This window comes from Limanda limanda, chromosome 10 (genome assembly GCF_963576545.1).
Source record: "Limanda limanda chromosome 10, fLimLim1.1, whole genome shotgun sequence".
NCBI lineage: Eukaryota > Metazoa > Chordata > Actinopteri > Pleuronectiformes > Pleuronectidae > Limanda > Limanda limanda.
Genome location: NC_083645.1, coordinates 21,037,467 through 21,053,938, shown reverse-complemented (window position 1 = coordinate 21,053,938; position 16,472 = coordinate 21,037,467). Strand labels below are relative to the sequence as shown.

At 42.9% G+C, this 16,472-nt stretch overlaps 2 protein-coding genes across 2 annotated transcripts; one reads left to right on the top strand and one right to left on the bottom strand.

The window, feature by feature from the left end:
- Positions 1 to 2,395: 2,395 nt before the first annotated feature.
- shisa3 (shisa family member 3) lies at positions 2,396 to 6,388 on the bottom strand. Its single transcript, XM_061079858.1, has 2 exons — positions 5,596 to 6,388; positions 2,396 to 3,560 (listed from the first exon to the last, which is right to left on the bottom strand). Exons 1-2 carry the CDS (start codon positions 5,864 to 5,866, stop codon positions 2,959 to 2,961), a joined length of 873 nt encoding a protein of 290 aa, XP_060935841.1. The 5' UTR covers positions 5,867 to 6,388; the 3' UTR covers positions 2,396 to 2,958.
- A 2,443-nt stretch (positions 6,389 to 8,831) lies between these two features.
- Positions 8,832 to 16,267, top strand: LOC133011466 (BEN domain-containing protein 4). The gene is made up of 6 exons (XM_061079195.1): positions 8,832 to 9,483; positions 12,504 to 13,058; positions 14,288 to 14,379; positions 14,533 to 14,559; positions 15,410 to 15,650; positions 15,875 to 16,267. Exons 1-6 carry the CDS (start codon positions 8,832 to 8,834, stop codon positions 16,105 to 16,107), a joined length of 1,800 nt encoding a protein of 599 aa, XP_060935178.1. The 3' UTR covers positions 16,108 to 16,267.
- Positions 16,268 to 16,472: the final 205 nt, after the last annotated feature.

The window sequence follows — 16,472 nt, the reverse complement described above, 5'->3', positions numbered from 1 at the left end:
CTGTCCAATTTTTTTATGTAGCTGTACTCTGCTGAAGTAGATTTACTTTCCGGTACTTTTCACTTTTACTACATCACATATATCAGCGAATATCTGTACTTTCTACTGCGCTTAATTTTCACAATGCACATTCTTGTGGTTTTTTTGTATATATGTTTTAAAGTAACCAGTAACGTTAGGGCAATAGGTCCAATGATCCAATCAGAGCGGGCAGGTACCATTAAACCCGCCTCCTTCAACCATTGATTCAGAGGAGGTCACCGCCCAGACTCCGCCTTAACGATGTCAAAGCCTGTTGCACTTGTGAAGTACTTTTACTTTTAGTACTTTAAGTTTATGTAAAAGCACGTTCTTGTGGTACTTTTAATTTACTCCACTGCTGTCGTAGATTCAGAGGCTGAAGTTAAATTCTACCGCAAACAATCAGTCAGTAGCTACTTTGTCCTACAGACACAGAAGAGCCTCGGCTGTGTCTGTTTACAATAGAGTCGAACAACCTTAACAATGACGTCATGTCAGAACCTTGAGCACCTGTTTGATATATTTGTCTGATCCATGTTATTCCACTGCTCCTGGAAAGTAGGCGTTTCCTTGTTTTGTCGACAAATTTATGATGAACATCGCTGTCCCTGCTAACTCTGTGCTTCCTGTGTCTGCTTCACAATAAAAGCCACCCCGTGTTTGGCCAGTTCACAGCTTTTAATGTGAAGCAAGTGCAGCACTGAAAGATTTCCATGTTAACAAATATTCTGATATTAACCTGATTCATTTACACTATAGTCTGAATATGACATTGCCAAGTAAACAACATTGGTTGATTAACCTGAATAAGTTATAATCAAATTAAAGCATGTTGGGTTTTCTGATCTTAGTCACATTATACAGACGTGTGTACGTCGTCTGAATCACATTTTAACGTCCTGTTGGAGTTTTCCCAGCGAAATACGACAGTTACAACTGTGATGGCACGTGACCTGAGTTTAAGTGTAATCAAATAGTAGAACGTAATATTAACAGGAAAATTAACAGAACTTTCTATCAGCAACTTGTGTAAAACATCACAATAAAAACAATGTCTTTTTCAGAATAAGGTCAGGAGTCAGAACTTTACCGTCCATGTGAACATAATCTGACTCAGAGCTCGGATCCAGAGTGAAGAGAGAGAACCCTGAGATCAAATCACAAACTGTGACACTAAACCACTTGATGCATCGTTCTGCTGTGAATCACTCGTGTCCGAGAGCTGTTTGAATCCAGGCAGGAATGTGCAGCCTGACACGACAATTGCAAAACTATAATTAGCGATAATTCATTATTCAGTAAAGATAATTTTGAGGATAAATGTTACATTCATATTTAAATTTTAAGCTAAAAGATAGATTTTTGCTCCTAAGAGAAGGTTGTAGTTTAAGAATCTTTTTTGTGAACAGAGAATAACAAACACTTCATAAACAGCAAAACATTTTATGAATCTGAGGTTGATGATAATAGGCATTAAATCATTATATATTGAGCTTTGGTTATTTTGCTATTAATGAAAAAATTGTATTGCGATAATTATTGATATAGTACAGGATGAAAACATTGAACGGGTGTTAAATCATATCAAAAACATACTTTCATTTGTGATGATTGTGAGGAATCTGCTGTATATTTAAAATGTTCTTGATCTTGATTTGCCAGCGTTTATCTGAGAGGAATCAGAGTTTAGCTTGAGACTCATTCCGATTAAACCCATGAGACAGAGAGAGGTTTCCACATGAAGAAAAATAATCGGAGAAACTTCCACCTTCCTGAATCACTTGGAAAAGGGAAATCTGAAACTTTTTCCAAGGCCCCGGAGAAGACAAAAGACAACACGTCTCCGAGAGATTCAGGAAATGTCCCCGAAAAACGTGTTCACAACTTAACTTGTGTTTTCCTTTTATAAGCAAAGTGTGAAATGTGACCCACACGTCCGAGGTGACGAGCGCCAGTATTAACAAGAGCCCAGGAAGTGAATCGGATACACACTAATCATGGAGTGTGGGTTCTGTGTTAGAAACAGTGGATGGATAATAACAGATTTTAGAGGAACCCTGAACACACAGAAGATTTCATGAGACACTGATGCCAAACCTGTTTCACGGTCAGATACCCGGCGAACAGAAGCCTCTTTGTGGAGGTTGTCTTCATACCTGTTGGTGCAACCTAAACCTCTGCTTCTGGGCCCTGTTGTTTTTAACACTGTGACCGTGCCATGCTCATTGAACACTGACAATGACTCATCTCAGCGCCGCATTCCTGCTGTGAAGTCTGGCGCAGGAATGAGCGACAGGTAGGAGCTGCAGCGCCGACCCGGCCGCTCCGGTTTCCCCCGAAAAATGTAATGCAACAGACTTTTCTTTACAGGAGCTTCTGAGAGACAACATTTTATTGAGCTGGAAATTGTACCTGCACCACATTGTATAAAAAGTCCACATTTCCTCCACAACCAAAACGTCGGCTGTGGATCTGCTCCTCTCGCTCAGAGGCGTCTGCGATTGTCAAAGATCCTAATTCCCTGGTTTCCAACATGTACAAGTGGAAATGATCTCTCATCACGTCAGAGGAGCCTGAACGTCTTCTGTTGCAGAGGAGGGGGGGGTGATAAAACTGGCAAGAGTTCAGTCTCACTTTTCCACCTGGAGAATTGTTGTGTATAAAAATATAAAACGTCGACCGCAGAGATCTGATTACAACATGATATAAAAGTGCATAAGATTCAGAATCGTTGGGTCTGTTGAACTTTGCAGCTGCAGAGCAGGACGAGCTCCGGGCCTTCGAGCAGCTCCTCCATCACTGTCGCTCTCTGTGCGTTCCCTTCAGCTTTCAGCCCAGACGCCGCCAGCTGTGCTGCAGTGTGTTCACCTCACCAGCTCACACCCACCGGCCAGTAATCTGGTAATCCCTCCATTTCCCCCCCCCCCGGGAGCCGGGTCAGCTCTGTCCGAAGTCAGCGAAGCCCTTGGCCGCTGTGAAGGCGTCGGGCTGCAGGGGGAAGAAGTACTGCTGTGGCATCAGGAACCCGGCGCTCTGAGAGGGGTGGGAGGGGTGGGAGTGGTGGGAGGGGATGGAGGTCTGGTGGAGCTGCAGCTGGGTGTGGGTTAGGGTGGGGGGCAGCGAATGTTGCATGGGTGGGGATGTGTAGGGGGGAGGTGGAAGAGGCCGAGTCTGAGGGGTCTGGGTGGGGGTGGAGGCTGACGAGGACATGGTGGCAGACACCAGGCAGCTGTGCTGCTGCTGCTGCCCCCCCGGACCCCCGAGGGAAAACCTCCGCATGGAGCTTCCTCCTCCAGCCGAGCTGGAGCTGGTGGTGGCCGTGCTGGACTGTCGCGACGGCGCCCGCAGGCTGGGGGGGGCGGTGGTGAGGATCATGGGGATGGTCTCGCCCTGGCAGCTGCGCAGCGAGAAGCGGATGGGCGGCTGGCTCGGCTGCTTGGGCCGCAGGCAGGTGCAGCAGTACACGGCCACCAGGGAGCCCACCACCACGAAGGCCACGAAGATGCTGCCCACCATCAGGAAGGGGACGTAGATGGGCTCTGGGGGCGGAGTCACAGGAGGGTTAGATTCAAACATGCACAGAGAGTTCACAGGTTTATGAAATGTTTCTACAACATGACAGCTTTAAAAACTGAGTCAATCAAAGCAGTTATTTCTCACTGTAAAACTTTACTTTGAAATCCTCCACAGTATTTTAAATATTTACTAATGCACTTTATTAGTACACAAGAACTTTTCCTATGAGGACAATTTTTATAATTATCATATATCATCAATTCATACAACAGCCTCAACTTGTGAGTGTCCACATGAGGAGTTTAAATATAAATAGACACTTGTAATGACCTGATAGTGTCTTATAAAATGTAAATTGTTTACATAGTGGTCATTAATCTAACATAGGGGTAAATCCAAATGTCCTGTGCTGCTATAGGCGACTAAAACAGTGATATTCAAACTATTTAATTGGGTCCTTTTGAAAAAGAAGAATCCTTCATCGTATTAATTTAAAGAACACAAGAGCAGCTGCCTCCCGCTGAAAACACAAACAGCTCATGTTACGCTTCATGAAGCCTTTTGCTCTGACAGGAAGCCGGCGACTGTTTATTTATTTTGACGGGACAAAATTAGGAAATTGTGCAGCTCACAGACACAGACCGGTCAGTTATAAACCTGTGAGCTCAGCCGCTCGGGGGAAATTGAAAGGAAACCGACGAAGCCTCTGAGTTAAAGTGACCGATTGTCAGAATAAAGTAAAGTCACAACACAAAATGTCGTTGGTCACTTAAGCGGATGAAGCACCCGGAGTGAGTGGGGTTTTTATTAGGAAGCGAAGAAGTTCAGCTCTGTGAGAGAGAGAGAGAGAGAGATTGTTGCAGCAGCACTGAGACGAATCTCATGTTCATCAAGTTTAGTTGAAGAATAAGAATAAGTCTTGTTGTTAAAAACTAGTTTCACACTGACATCAATCTGCTGGAAACTGGAAACTGGAGACAGTGATTGATTGATGGACTGATTGATTGATTGATTGATTCTGGATGAACTATTCTAAACAGTATAAAACAGTGTCAGCTGAAATAAAAAAAGTCCAGTCCTGTAAAGCCGACCTCATCTGAAATATTCAATTTCCTAACAGATTAAGTTATTATCAGTTTGTATTACAAAAACAAGCCAAAGTTGAAGATGCTGCTCAAACTCACAGAAGTTTTTGTTAGTTAGTTTCACTTGAGAAAACAGAAGTGTGATGGAGAATGTGCTGAGGTGCCAATGAGCAAGGCACTAAAACCCTCAGGCTACTAGGGTTCTGTGGATGACCTATGACCTCAGGGTGGAAGACAACTGTCCTTCACCTCCAACCAGAATAAACAAGACATATACTAGTTTGTGCAACTATTAAATCTCGTTTTTACCCAAACTAACAGAACTACAGTTATAAGAGTTGGATACAAAGATGCACTTGATGAAAACCTGAGAAGTTTTAAGAGCAGATCTTTCAAACTAAGACCCAGAGGAAGAGAGAGAGATGTTCAGTGGTGGGAAGTAACGAAGTAGAAATACTTTGTTACTGTACTTAAGTAGATTTTTCACATATCTGTACTTTACTTGAGTATTTATTTTCCTGACGACTTTTTACTTTTACTCGTTATATTTAATCAAAAATATCTGTACTTTCTACTTCTCTCTCTCTCTCATATCTAGGGTTCAAAATGTGTAAAATTATACATTATATTCCTGTTGTTGTTATAATTTTTCAGTCAGTTGAGATAAATCTTGAGGAGAAACATTTTGGGTTGTTTTGTGTCTGTATAGGCCTACTATAAAAAGCACTTTGCATTTTTAATTTTGGTACTTCAACTTTTACTTTTGATACTTAAGTACATTTCAACACCAGATACTTTTGATACTTAAGTACTTTTAATATGAGCTACTTTAAGACTTTTACTCAAGTCATTTTCTGACGGGTGACTTTTACTTTTACCGAAGTCACTTTCAGGTAAGATATCTGTTTTACTCAAGTATAGTTTTCAAGTACTTTATACACCACTGGAGATGTTTATAAACCACTGAACCTACGTGCTGTGAACTCGGTTTCCTCCACCTCGCGGTCGTTGGTGCAGACCCCCTGGTCCAGGCGCGCGTCCGCGGCGGCGCAGCAGTAGCGCAGCGAGCACGAGCCGCAGCACACGGTCGCGTCCATGGTGTCAAAGTCCTCCGGACACTGGAAGCCCTCATGGTAGTTCCCGTTCGAGTCCAGCCAGCCGTGGCAGTACTCCCCCTGCGCGTCCGAGATCCGCAGGTTCCAGGTCAGATACCCGAGCAGCAGGCAGCTCAGCAGCCGCTCCATCCCGGAGGGTGGGGGGGCGCAGCGGGGGGCCGAGGGGTCCCTGCGTCCGGCCGAGGGGCTTCAGCTCCGGCCTGAGTCCGCCCGGGTCACTCGCTCCTCATGGGGGAAGGGGATCTGAGTGAATGGGTCCAGGAGATGCAGAGTTATGAGACCCTCATCCTCCCGGGTCCCGATCCGCCTTCACACCGCAGTCAGGAGGTCAGAGAGAGAGAAGCTCCGGCATCAAGTCCTCGCATCTGCTCCTTCTTCTCCCAGCAGGACTGGTCCCAGTTCAGATCCCAGTTCAGATCCTAGTTCAGATCCTCTCTCAGATCCCAGTTCAGATCCTAGTTCAGATCCTAGTTCAAATCCTCTCTCAGATCCCAGCTCAGATCCCAGTTCAGATCCTCTGTCAGATCCCAGTTCAGATCCTATTTCAGATCCTCTCTCAGATCCCGGCTCAGATCCCAGTTCAGGTCCCAGCTCAGATCCGCTCTCACCCGGACTCTGGCTCCGAGCACAACTTGTGTGAACTCTTCTCTGCTCGGCCGCTGCTTTTGTGACTCTCTCAGGGTCCTGACGCGCGCACGTACCCCTCATTAGCATGACGTGCGCGCTCACGGGGTCCCAAGGCATAGTGATGCTAATTCTACCTGAAGACGTGAACGAGCTCAGATAATATCTTAATTAAATATCTGTACGAGAGAGACGACGTCATGTTTTAGTTATATTATTATAATATTGACTCATTTCTCTCTCTCTCTCTCTCTCTCTCTCTCTATCTATCTATCTATCTATCTATCTATCTATCTATCTATCTATCTATCTATCTATCTATCTATCTATCTATCTATCTATCTATCTATCTATCTATCTATCTATCTATCTCTCTCTCTCTCTATCTATCTATCTATCTATCTATCTATCTTTCTTTATCTATCTATCTATCTATCTATCTATCTATCTATCTATCTATCTATCTATCTATCTATCTATCTATCTATCTATCTATCTATCTATCTATCTATCTATCTATCTATCTATCTATCTATCTATCTATCTATCTATCTATCTATCTATCTATCTATCTATCTATCTATCTATCTATCTATCTATCTATCTATCTATCTATCTATCTATCTATCTATCTATCTATCTATCTATCTATCTATCTATCTATCTATCTATCTATCTATCTATCTATCTTTCTTTATATCTCTATCTATCTATCTATCTATCTATCTATCTATCTATCTATCTATCTATCTATCTATCTATCTATCTATCTATCTATCTATCTATCTATCTATCTATCTATCTATCTATCTATCTATCTATCTATCTATCTATCTATCTATCTATCTATCTATCTATCTATCTATCTATCTATCTCTCTATATCTATAGAAACTCAATATAACATTTACACACATGCATATGAAATTAGCTCTTCATGGTTTATTCTACACTTCATTTAAATCTCTGTATTGTATACGAAATCTGGAAGAACCACATAGTCCAACTATAAATATAAAATTTAATACATATGTAATTTAGATCAGATATACGATGGGAGATGACTGACATCTTAATAAAGCAGTTTTCCAACTTAGAAAATATAGTAATTGGTAACACACAATGAATTGAGTTTGTTAAAATCAAAGTAAATAAAAAATAATATAAACTAAATCAGTATCTTGTAAATGTCACTTTTTGTGGATGTTCAGTAAAAGTTACACAGGCTCTTAAAAGCTTTAATTGGATTTAAAGTTAATTCATTAAAGTTCAAACATGTCAAAGCCTTGCACCTTCAAATCAAAACAGCTTCATGAGGAATAATCACCATCTAAAGTTTTGTATTTTCATGATATTTATTTACATTTTCAGCCTCGATAACTTTTATTTTTGGCTCGTGGCCACGTTCAGTTCAGTGACCAGAGAAAATATTGACCGAGCTCCAGAAATGTGTAAAAGCAACAGACATGTCTGACCTGTTGAAAAGAAGAAAAAGCCACAGACTCTGACAGCAGCAGGTCTGTCACTCCTCCATCCATCAGACCCTTTGTAGTACCTGTGGGTGTGGCGCCCCCTTGTGGCGCTGCGAGCTGCCAGGCCTGCAGGCAACAGGACAGATGTTCACCTGCTGTTTCCAGAGGTTTTCACACAGAAGGTAAGTTCACACTGAAGTTTGAGAGTTGGAGTCATTTCATGAAGACTAAATATAACTAAACATTTTGATCCAACATTAACATCTTTATATCCAGTACTATGGAAAGCAAATAAAGTCTAATTACATTATTATGTTAGTTTATTTTATTATATTGAGGGTTTTAAAGAAGGCAACTAGAGATTATAACAGTTAATTTCTTAAATTCTTAAGCTTATTTGATGATATTCATGGGAGCATGGAAGGCAAATAGAGACTTAAACTATTGTTATGGAGACTAAAATCATTATTTTATTTTATAATGGTGGTTTATTTAGTTGTAATGAGTGAGTGAGTATGGACGGCGAAATTAAGTAAATATTTATAATGGTGGTTTATATAATTATATTAAGAGAGTATGGAAGGCAAATGGAGATTCAAATTAAAAAAAAAAATTATTATAAAGATTATCCATTTAGGAAGGTGCATGGAAGGCAAAGAGAGAATTAAATGAAATACCTCTTTATAATGTTAGTTTGTTTTAATCTAATCAGGGAGTATGGAAGGCAAAGAGAGAATAACATGTCTGATTTCTATATTGTTATCGTTCTATTGTTATTTTTAGTCAGTCTATAATTAAAATCAGTCAACAATCTCTCTAAATGTGGATCTCCAGTGTGTCTGATGTTTGGATTTGATCTGAAGCTCCTCTGTCATTTGTCCTTTGCTTTGAGCTTCAGGAGCAAAATGGCCTCTGCCTCTTCATTGGTGGGATTTGTGTGTTTTCTGTTTCTCTCTCCGGTGGGATGTCTGAGCGGCTGCAGCCCCTGTTGTTCTGTGGATGGATGAGGGCCACGGAGGAGGAGGAGGCAGGACCCTGCGTCCCCCGGGAGGAGGGAGGCTCAGTGGCGGAGCAGCCGGGTGGGGATTGGAGCTCCGCCGCGTCAGTATCTGGATCAGCCTCCGCCTCCTGCGAGGGGAAGTGATCCAGACGGTGACGGAGACCCCCGAGCCCGGCAGCCGTGCACCTGTGCCCGGGATGGAGGGAGAGATGCAGCCGAAGATGAGCCGCCAGGAGCGGGGTCCGGTCAGCAGCCTGAAGCCGTTCCAGAGCAAGCGATCCGCGGGCAAGTGTCGCTTTGACAGGTCGGCTGCCGGGGTGGAGGTGGAGGTTCCTCTGCTCGGCGACGGGCATCACTTCACTTTCCACCCCGAGCAGCCTCATCATTTCCAGGCGAACCACCACAACCACCACAACCACCAGCAGCACCAGCAGCACCAGCAGCGTGTGCAGCACCAGAGCCCGGTCGCCATCAGCAGCAGCAGCAGCATCCAGCAGCAGCATCAGCACCAGATGCATCAGCAGCATCAGCAGCATCAGCATCGCTTCCCGTGTGAGAGCAGGCCCAGCAGCAGGGTCCCCACATCCTCAGCCCCCCTCGGTGCCCAGCAGCCCAGCTTGTCTCCGGACTGCAGCTACAGCATCAGCTCAGGTTAGAGTCTCAAACTTCTCCCCAGTGCAGGTCTGCTCCTCCTGGAGACTCCACTCATCCACATGTCTCCACACTGGTCCCACTGGGGGTGTTTTGCACAAGTCAATGGGGAAACACAACGCTGTCCAATTAAGGGACAGAGTCTCTTTTGTTTGCTCTTCATCACCTGAGCTTCGTGTTGTGGCTCCCACCTCCTCTTCCTCCTCTGCCTCCTGTCAGCAGTGATTGATTTGCTGCTGTAATGAGAGCAGGCATGATTGAATCTCCAGTGGGCCTGTGCTAAAAATTACATTGGCTAATTGTCTGTCCATGAGTGTGTGTGCGTGTTTACATGTGTGTGTGTGTGTGTGTGTGTGTGTGTGTGTGTCTCCTGTTGAAACACATTGTTCCCTGTTCATTTTCCTCCTCGGCTCCTGAGCTCCACAGGCTCAGGAAGAAGAAATGTTGCTTCCCAGGGCGGGTCCATGGGAACCAACATTTCAGATGAAAGCGTTTGAACCCAATCCTGGCAGTTCTGAAATTAAAGAGATTATAGTTCTATCATCATCATCATCCTCCTCTCATCAGATATGAATCTCTTTATCGCCGTCGGCAGCCGAGGCTCAATTGGCTGCTGGTTATTGTTGGTTAACAGGCAATCAAGTGTTCAGAGTGAGCTCAGGTTCACCGTCGCCCTTTATTAACACGTGAAATCTCTTTAAGCCCCCCCTAACACACTCATACACACACACACACACACACACTCTGGAGATAATGACCCATTGTTTGCATCCATTCTTCCGCATGTGTTCCTGATTTCACCTGTGAAACAATAACACAAATCTATATTTCCCTGCTCTAATGATATCATACAAGAGTCCCTGAGAATCTTGCTTTGTTCTCACTGACAATGACACATGGGAGAGTTGTTATCTGCAGGATGGGATCCGCATAACATCACGAACATTGATGATATTTGTACCCAGGTGTTTGTTGCCAACAATGTTATTTTCACCCAGGTGAGAAGTCACATAACAGGTTTGTGGATAATTTTACACCTGTTGACTTAATGGCTCCATATGTGCCTTGTTTTCTCACATCCAACTTTCCGTTTGATTTTAGCAACGACATTTCTTGGTTTCTTTTAGGGAGAGACGACGGTTTTGGTGAAAACAGACACAATCACAAATTAAACCATGTGTTAGAAAAACCTTCCTGCCAGAACTTCTCCCTCGTGGCTCGTTGAGATTTTTTACCAGAGCCTGAGAACCGGGTGTAAATCTCCACCATCACTAACCACCCCGGTTGTAAATAGCATTATTGGCCACACACACCTGGGTCTAAACAGCGTCTGCCAAACAAACAGAAAAAAACTTGATGCCCTGGTCGTGGAGAGAAGCAGCAGAGAGCCGGGGACTGAGCGACCGCTTCGCCGCACAATAACACAAATTGCATTGAAAAGCCTTTTCCCAAAGAGTTGTGATTAAAATAAATGGGGCTCATAAATTTGCCTCTGCCGAGCGTGTTGTTTTTAATGAAATTTTATGAGGCTCTCAGCTCGCAGTGCCACAGAGGAAGGGAGGGGGGCAGGGTGAAGTCGAATGATATCAGATACATCTCGACGGGTAAACAGAGACAGCACGCATATTAATAAATGCGACACATCTGCACCAGGCTGATAGACACGTCTGAGCGAGTGGCAACGCAGCAGTGGCCATCTAGAACTCATTTTATCTGTCTGTGGGGGTGTGTGTGTGTGTCTGTGTGTGTGTGTGTGTGTGGCCAGTGGACTCTTAATCATTGCATGGAGGTATGTGTGAGATCATCTCACCCAGACGTGCCTCGACTACCAGCGAAACCACACACTGACTGAGGCGTGTTCCTGGACAATGGCTCCGTGCTGATTTTCTCTGCTCGGCCGGGTTTGGTCACAGCCGACACTGTGACTGCAGAGTTTATTGATATCTGAATAAATCAGCATAATCAAGCTGACATTTGTATCAACAGAGGAGCCGACTGTACGCTACAGTAATGGAAATGTTTGGCTCGACTAAAAAGAGGGAAAGAGGAAGCAAAAGCAGTGAAGCATAAAAGAACAGAGAATCACTCATATTGTCTCCGTCACTGAGGAGCAGTGTTCTGCTTCCATTCAGTAACTAAGTATATCTACTCAAGTATTTTCAGCCTCTTCTTCTTTCTACTCTGCTTCATTTCAGAGGGAAATAAAATTATTCTGGTGGATTAAATCTTAGATTGAGATCATGCAATAAAAAACACAACGTCATGCATTATTCAAAAATGAGATATCTCTTCTAATAATCAGGTGAGAGGGACGAGCTGAGGCATAAATTGATCATAAGATTATCCCCCATCATATGATATCAGATGATAAGTGACATCACAAAGTCAGAAAATTATACAATTTAAAACTATGTTTCAAGGTATCTCTGCATCCTGTAGACACAACCTGACGCTTATTTAGATAAATTCCTGATCATATTTAAGGATTGATTATGTCACTGTGGAGTCCGAGCATATTGTCATATAAGGAAGTAATGCATAAGCTTTTTCAACTAATAAGATAAGAGACAGGATCTAAATCTTATTGACGTTTACTAATCGTTTGTCGTCATTATGAAATGTCATTATTACAATATGAAAGAGTCTGGCCTGACTGGAGTGTTTCCGCTGCTCCCTCGTCTCATCATCCTCAGATTTAACCGTGTCGCCTTCCTCATTAACAGACAGTTTACTTAATTACCTTGAAACTTTAGATGAGGATGTTCATTTTTCCCAGTTAGGAAACAATATGAGTGAGTTTTTTCTTTCTGCCTCATTTTTACTTCTTATTCCCTCTCATGGGAATTGATAGAAACTCATTCTGCTGATGAGGACCTTGTGATGTGGTTAAAGCTCTAGAAGAGCTACTCAATGGACCCTGGGGTGAAGGTTTCTCGCTCCTGTGAGGACATAACAGTGACTGACGTTTAGATGAAAAACCACTTCAGCTGTTTGTCATTGTGATTTCTCCTCTGCTGCAGAAAACCGTCTCATCTTGGATGCCTTCGCTCAGCAGTGCAGCCGAGTCCTCAGCCTCCTCAACAACGGTCGTCTCCTGGAGCCTTCGTCCTCCTTCGGCTCCAACATCAAGCTGGAGGACGCTCAGGGGCTTCACTGCTCCTCACTGGGGAAGCCCAAACTCGAAGAAAGCTCGTCGACCACAGACCCAGAAGAGGAGGCTCAACAAAGCCATCAGAACCAACAACAGACCTCTGCCGTTCTGCGCATCTTCACAGACTCCCTCCAGAGCTACCTCCTCTCAGGGCCTCAGCAGCAGCAGCGTCTGGCTGCAGGTCTGGAGGACGAGCGGTGTCCGGTGACAGAGCCCGGTTCAGGGGTCTCTCCTCAGAGACACACCCTGGGAGGCTGGGGCTCGCCCACTCCGTCGGAGTCGTACGGCCACCCGTCGTCCACGCTGCCCGAGGAGGAGGAGGAGGAGGAGAACTGCTGTCCACGCTGCCTGGAGCTGGAGCAGGAGGTGCTGTCTCTGCAGCAGGAGAACGAGGAGCTCCGCAACAAGCTGGAGAACGTTCCAGGTGGAGTAAAGAAAGCAAAGACCTCACACTGCTCCAAAGGAGTTGTGGTTTGATATGTGGAGACTGCAACGGCCACAGCTCATGATTCATTTCCACACTAAATAACACAACAAGTGAGCTGTTATTCCATGTGTGGAAACATTGGATTTCATTGTTTCTACACTCTCAGGTTGCAGGGATCCTAATTAATATTTATTTATTGATTAATCTGCCTGTTAGTTCTTCGTTTAATTGCCCTGCATGCTAATGTAGCTGCACACACAGATGATTGATTTCACCACTGTCTGTGTGTATGTGAACTGAATAACTCAACATACAATCTAAAGCTTATATTGGTTATAGCATTACAACCCATCATATGACATCAGAAAATGGTGTAATGCTTATTTTTTAAATGTAATTTCTTGGTATATCTAAATTCTGTTCGACTAAAGACACGACCTAGAGCTTCTATAGATGGAAAAATCATAAAAATCTATGGGTTGTAATCAATAACATTGGAGGATTTAAAGTTCATCACGTTTTCTTACATGTTAACATGAAATAGAAAGAAAATGTCCATACTGTACAATTGCAATATTACATCTTGTACTTAACACATTCTGGAGCCGAGCAAGCATGTAGATAATCATTAAAGCTATTTTTAGACCAGAATCCGTTAGAGGATAAAGATTCTTTTTGTCAATAAATCCCCTGAAAAGACCAACAACCAACAGCCAAACCATTTATCTGTCAGTTCTTCATTTATCTCAGCTCCAGTTGTTCCTACTAACCACGTAAAGCATTTTAAATTGATCATAAATATACTTTTAAATTGAAAACCAAAGGCAGCTCTAGTTTTAAAATAACACACATTACTCAAACAGGACAAGTTGTGTATTTGTGGAGACTGTTTTCAATCACACGTTAATCTTCTGTGTTTTCACTTTTCAAGCGAGCGAGTTATTTATTGTTAAACAGTTTTAATGGCAGTTATTTTTCTGAACTTTCCTACACTCCAGAGTCTCACTAACGTTATTAACATGAAACTGCTCATTCACTGATACAACACTGTTTCACCCTGATCAGTAAATTTCCAGACATTAGAGTCAGAATGGGTTTTTAAGGAGGGAAGAAAATAATGTACAATTATTATTCTTTAATTATTCAGCAGATGTGTCATCTCTTTGTTTTTACAGTGTGTTTGTATTACAGCTTATATATGTGTGTGTGTTTTTCTATCGATGCAGTTCCCTGTCAAAATGCTCTCGACTACTTCAAGACTGTTCTGGAGTTTCACAACCAGCTGATCCAGCCGCTGCCGGAGGAGCAGCTCACAGAGGTGAGGAGACAGTTTCCTTCACATCAGCCCTTTAAAGAGTTATTATTAGCATTGTGATAAAGTCTAAAAATAACAGATCACTTCCATCCTGCGATGAAAATGTTTTTATTCATTTTAATTGTACAAATAAGTGAAAGAAAACTGTCTCCGCAGGAAGAAGAACGGCAAACAGTCTTTGAGGTTGGTGTTTTTATTATTACCTCCATCAAGGAGATATGTTTTCATAATAGTTTGTTGGTTTGTGAGCATGTTGATGCAAAAGCTACTGAACCGATTTCAATGACATATTTTCGGGTGGGGGCTCAGATCCAGGATTTGTTCCACTTCCTCAAACATTGCAGGCCATTTTTCAACATTTCCATCTCAAAGATTATTTAATGGATCTTGATGGAAAATCTAAGACACGTTAAGGGAAAGTTAAGTGCAGACCGCCCCTAAAAATGTCGGAGCTAGTAAATTTAAATGGGGTCTTCGTATGGGGACTGTTGTAACCTGGTAGATGTGACCACTACCTGAGAACCATTCTGTTTGTTACGGTAATGATGACATGAGATGATGTTCTGCACACCCTGAAGAACAGTCACCTTTTATTTGTATAATGATTCAAATAATACAAGTTGAAGTATTTAAACTAGGGCTGGGCAAGTTAACTCGTTTTAATCGAGTTAACTCAAGTGATGAGTTAACTCGATTGTTTATGCGCCAATTATTTTCTTTTTTCCTGTTCTGCAGCAGTCAGCAACAGACTTTCACAAAATAAAAGCCTGACTTTCACAATAAAACAATAAATAATCAAACCTGAGTTAATGCGAGATAAAATAATTAATCGAGTTAACTCATCACTTGAGTTAACTCGATTAAACGAGTTAACTTGCCCAGCCCTAATTTAAACCTTAATATACTGCACTCAGATTTAGAATAAAAGTCAATAACTATGTGAGGCTGCATTATTAATTCACATTAGTGGGTAAAGATTACAGATATACCTGATTTCCCCCCTTTACTTACTGTATCTCCGTCCTCCCTCCAGGGCAGTAAACAGCTCCTGGAGAACTACCCTCTGTTCATCAGTAACAAGCAGTGGGATGAAGCCGTCAACTCCTCCAAGAAAGATGGCCGCCGGCTGCTGCGCTACCTGATACGCTATGTCTTCACCACGGACGAGCTGAAGTTCTCCTGTGGTCTGGGGAAGAGGAAGCGCTCAGTCCACTCAGGGGAGCCGGGCCTGGAGAGACGACCGCTCAACCCCGTCAAAGTCAGCTGCCTCAGAGGTACAACTTCTGAGTGTTTGTGTTACACTTGAAGAAAAAAACCTGATTGTTTTAATTCAATTCAATGATCCTCTTCTACGATCCATGTTTCAGATTTGACAAGTTATTGCTCTCTGTTTTGTGATCATTAACTTTGTGAAACTATGAAACACAGGTAGCAGAATATGATGTTTTTTAGAGAAACCATATATATCTATTTTTTGAATTTACGATCTCTGTTTCAGAGTTCATCCGGATGCACTGTGCCTCAAACCCAGACTGGTGGATGCCGTCAGAGGAGCAGATCAACAAAGTGTTCAGCGACGCCGTCGGCCACGCTCGCCAGGGCCGGGCGGTCGGCACGTTCATCGGCAGCAGCGGCAGCAGCACCAGCAGCCTCTACATGGACAGCTTTGAAGGACACCTGTCACAGGACGAACTGTATTTAAAAGGCTGCCAGAACGGCCAATCAGATTGAAGGTGCGAAAGACAAAATGGCCGAGATGTAGCTGTATGACAACACATATCCCAAAACACTGACCTTATCCTGTCACTTTACACAGTGAAGAAAACATTCCAGAAGTTTCTCATACAGAAAATAACTACTTTCCTCTTTTCAAATAGTTTTCTAGCTTTTTTGCCATTTTTATACCTAAACTTTTGTTTAATGAAAATCTGACTCTTGAGGTGCGTTTTAAATTGAACAGATTTTTAGTCTTCCATTTACTGCTTTGGCTATGGTTTGAATTCTGAGCAGTTGTGTCAATTTCAATGGGGAATCTCTGTTTATTTCATTTGGAGGTGGTGGAGGTTGTTTTGTGCACAGAGGTTGTTTAATTTTTC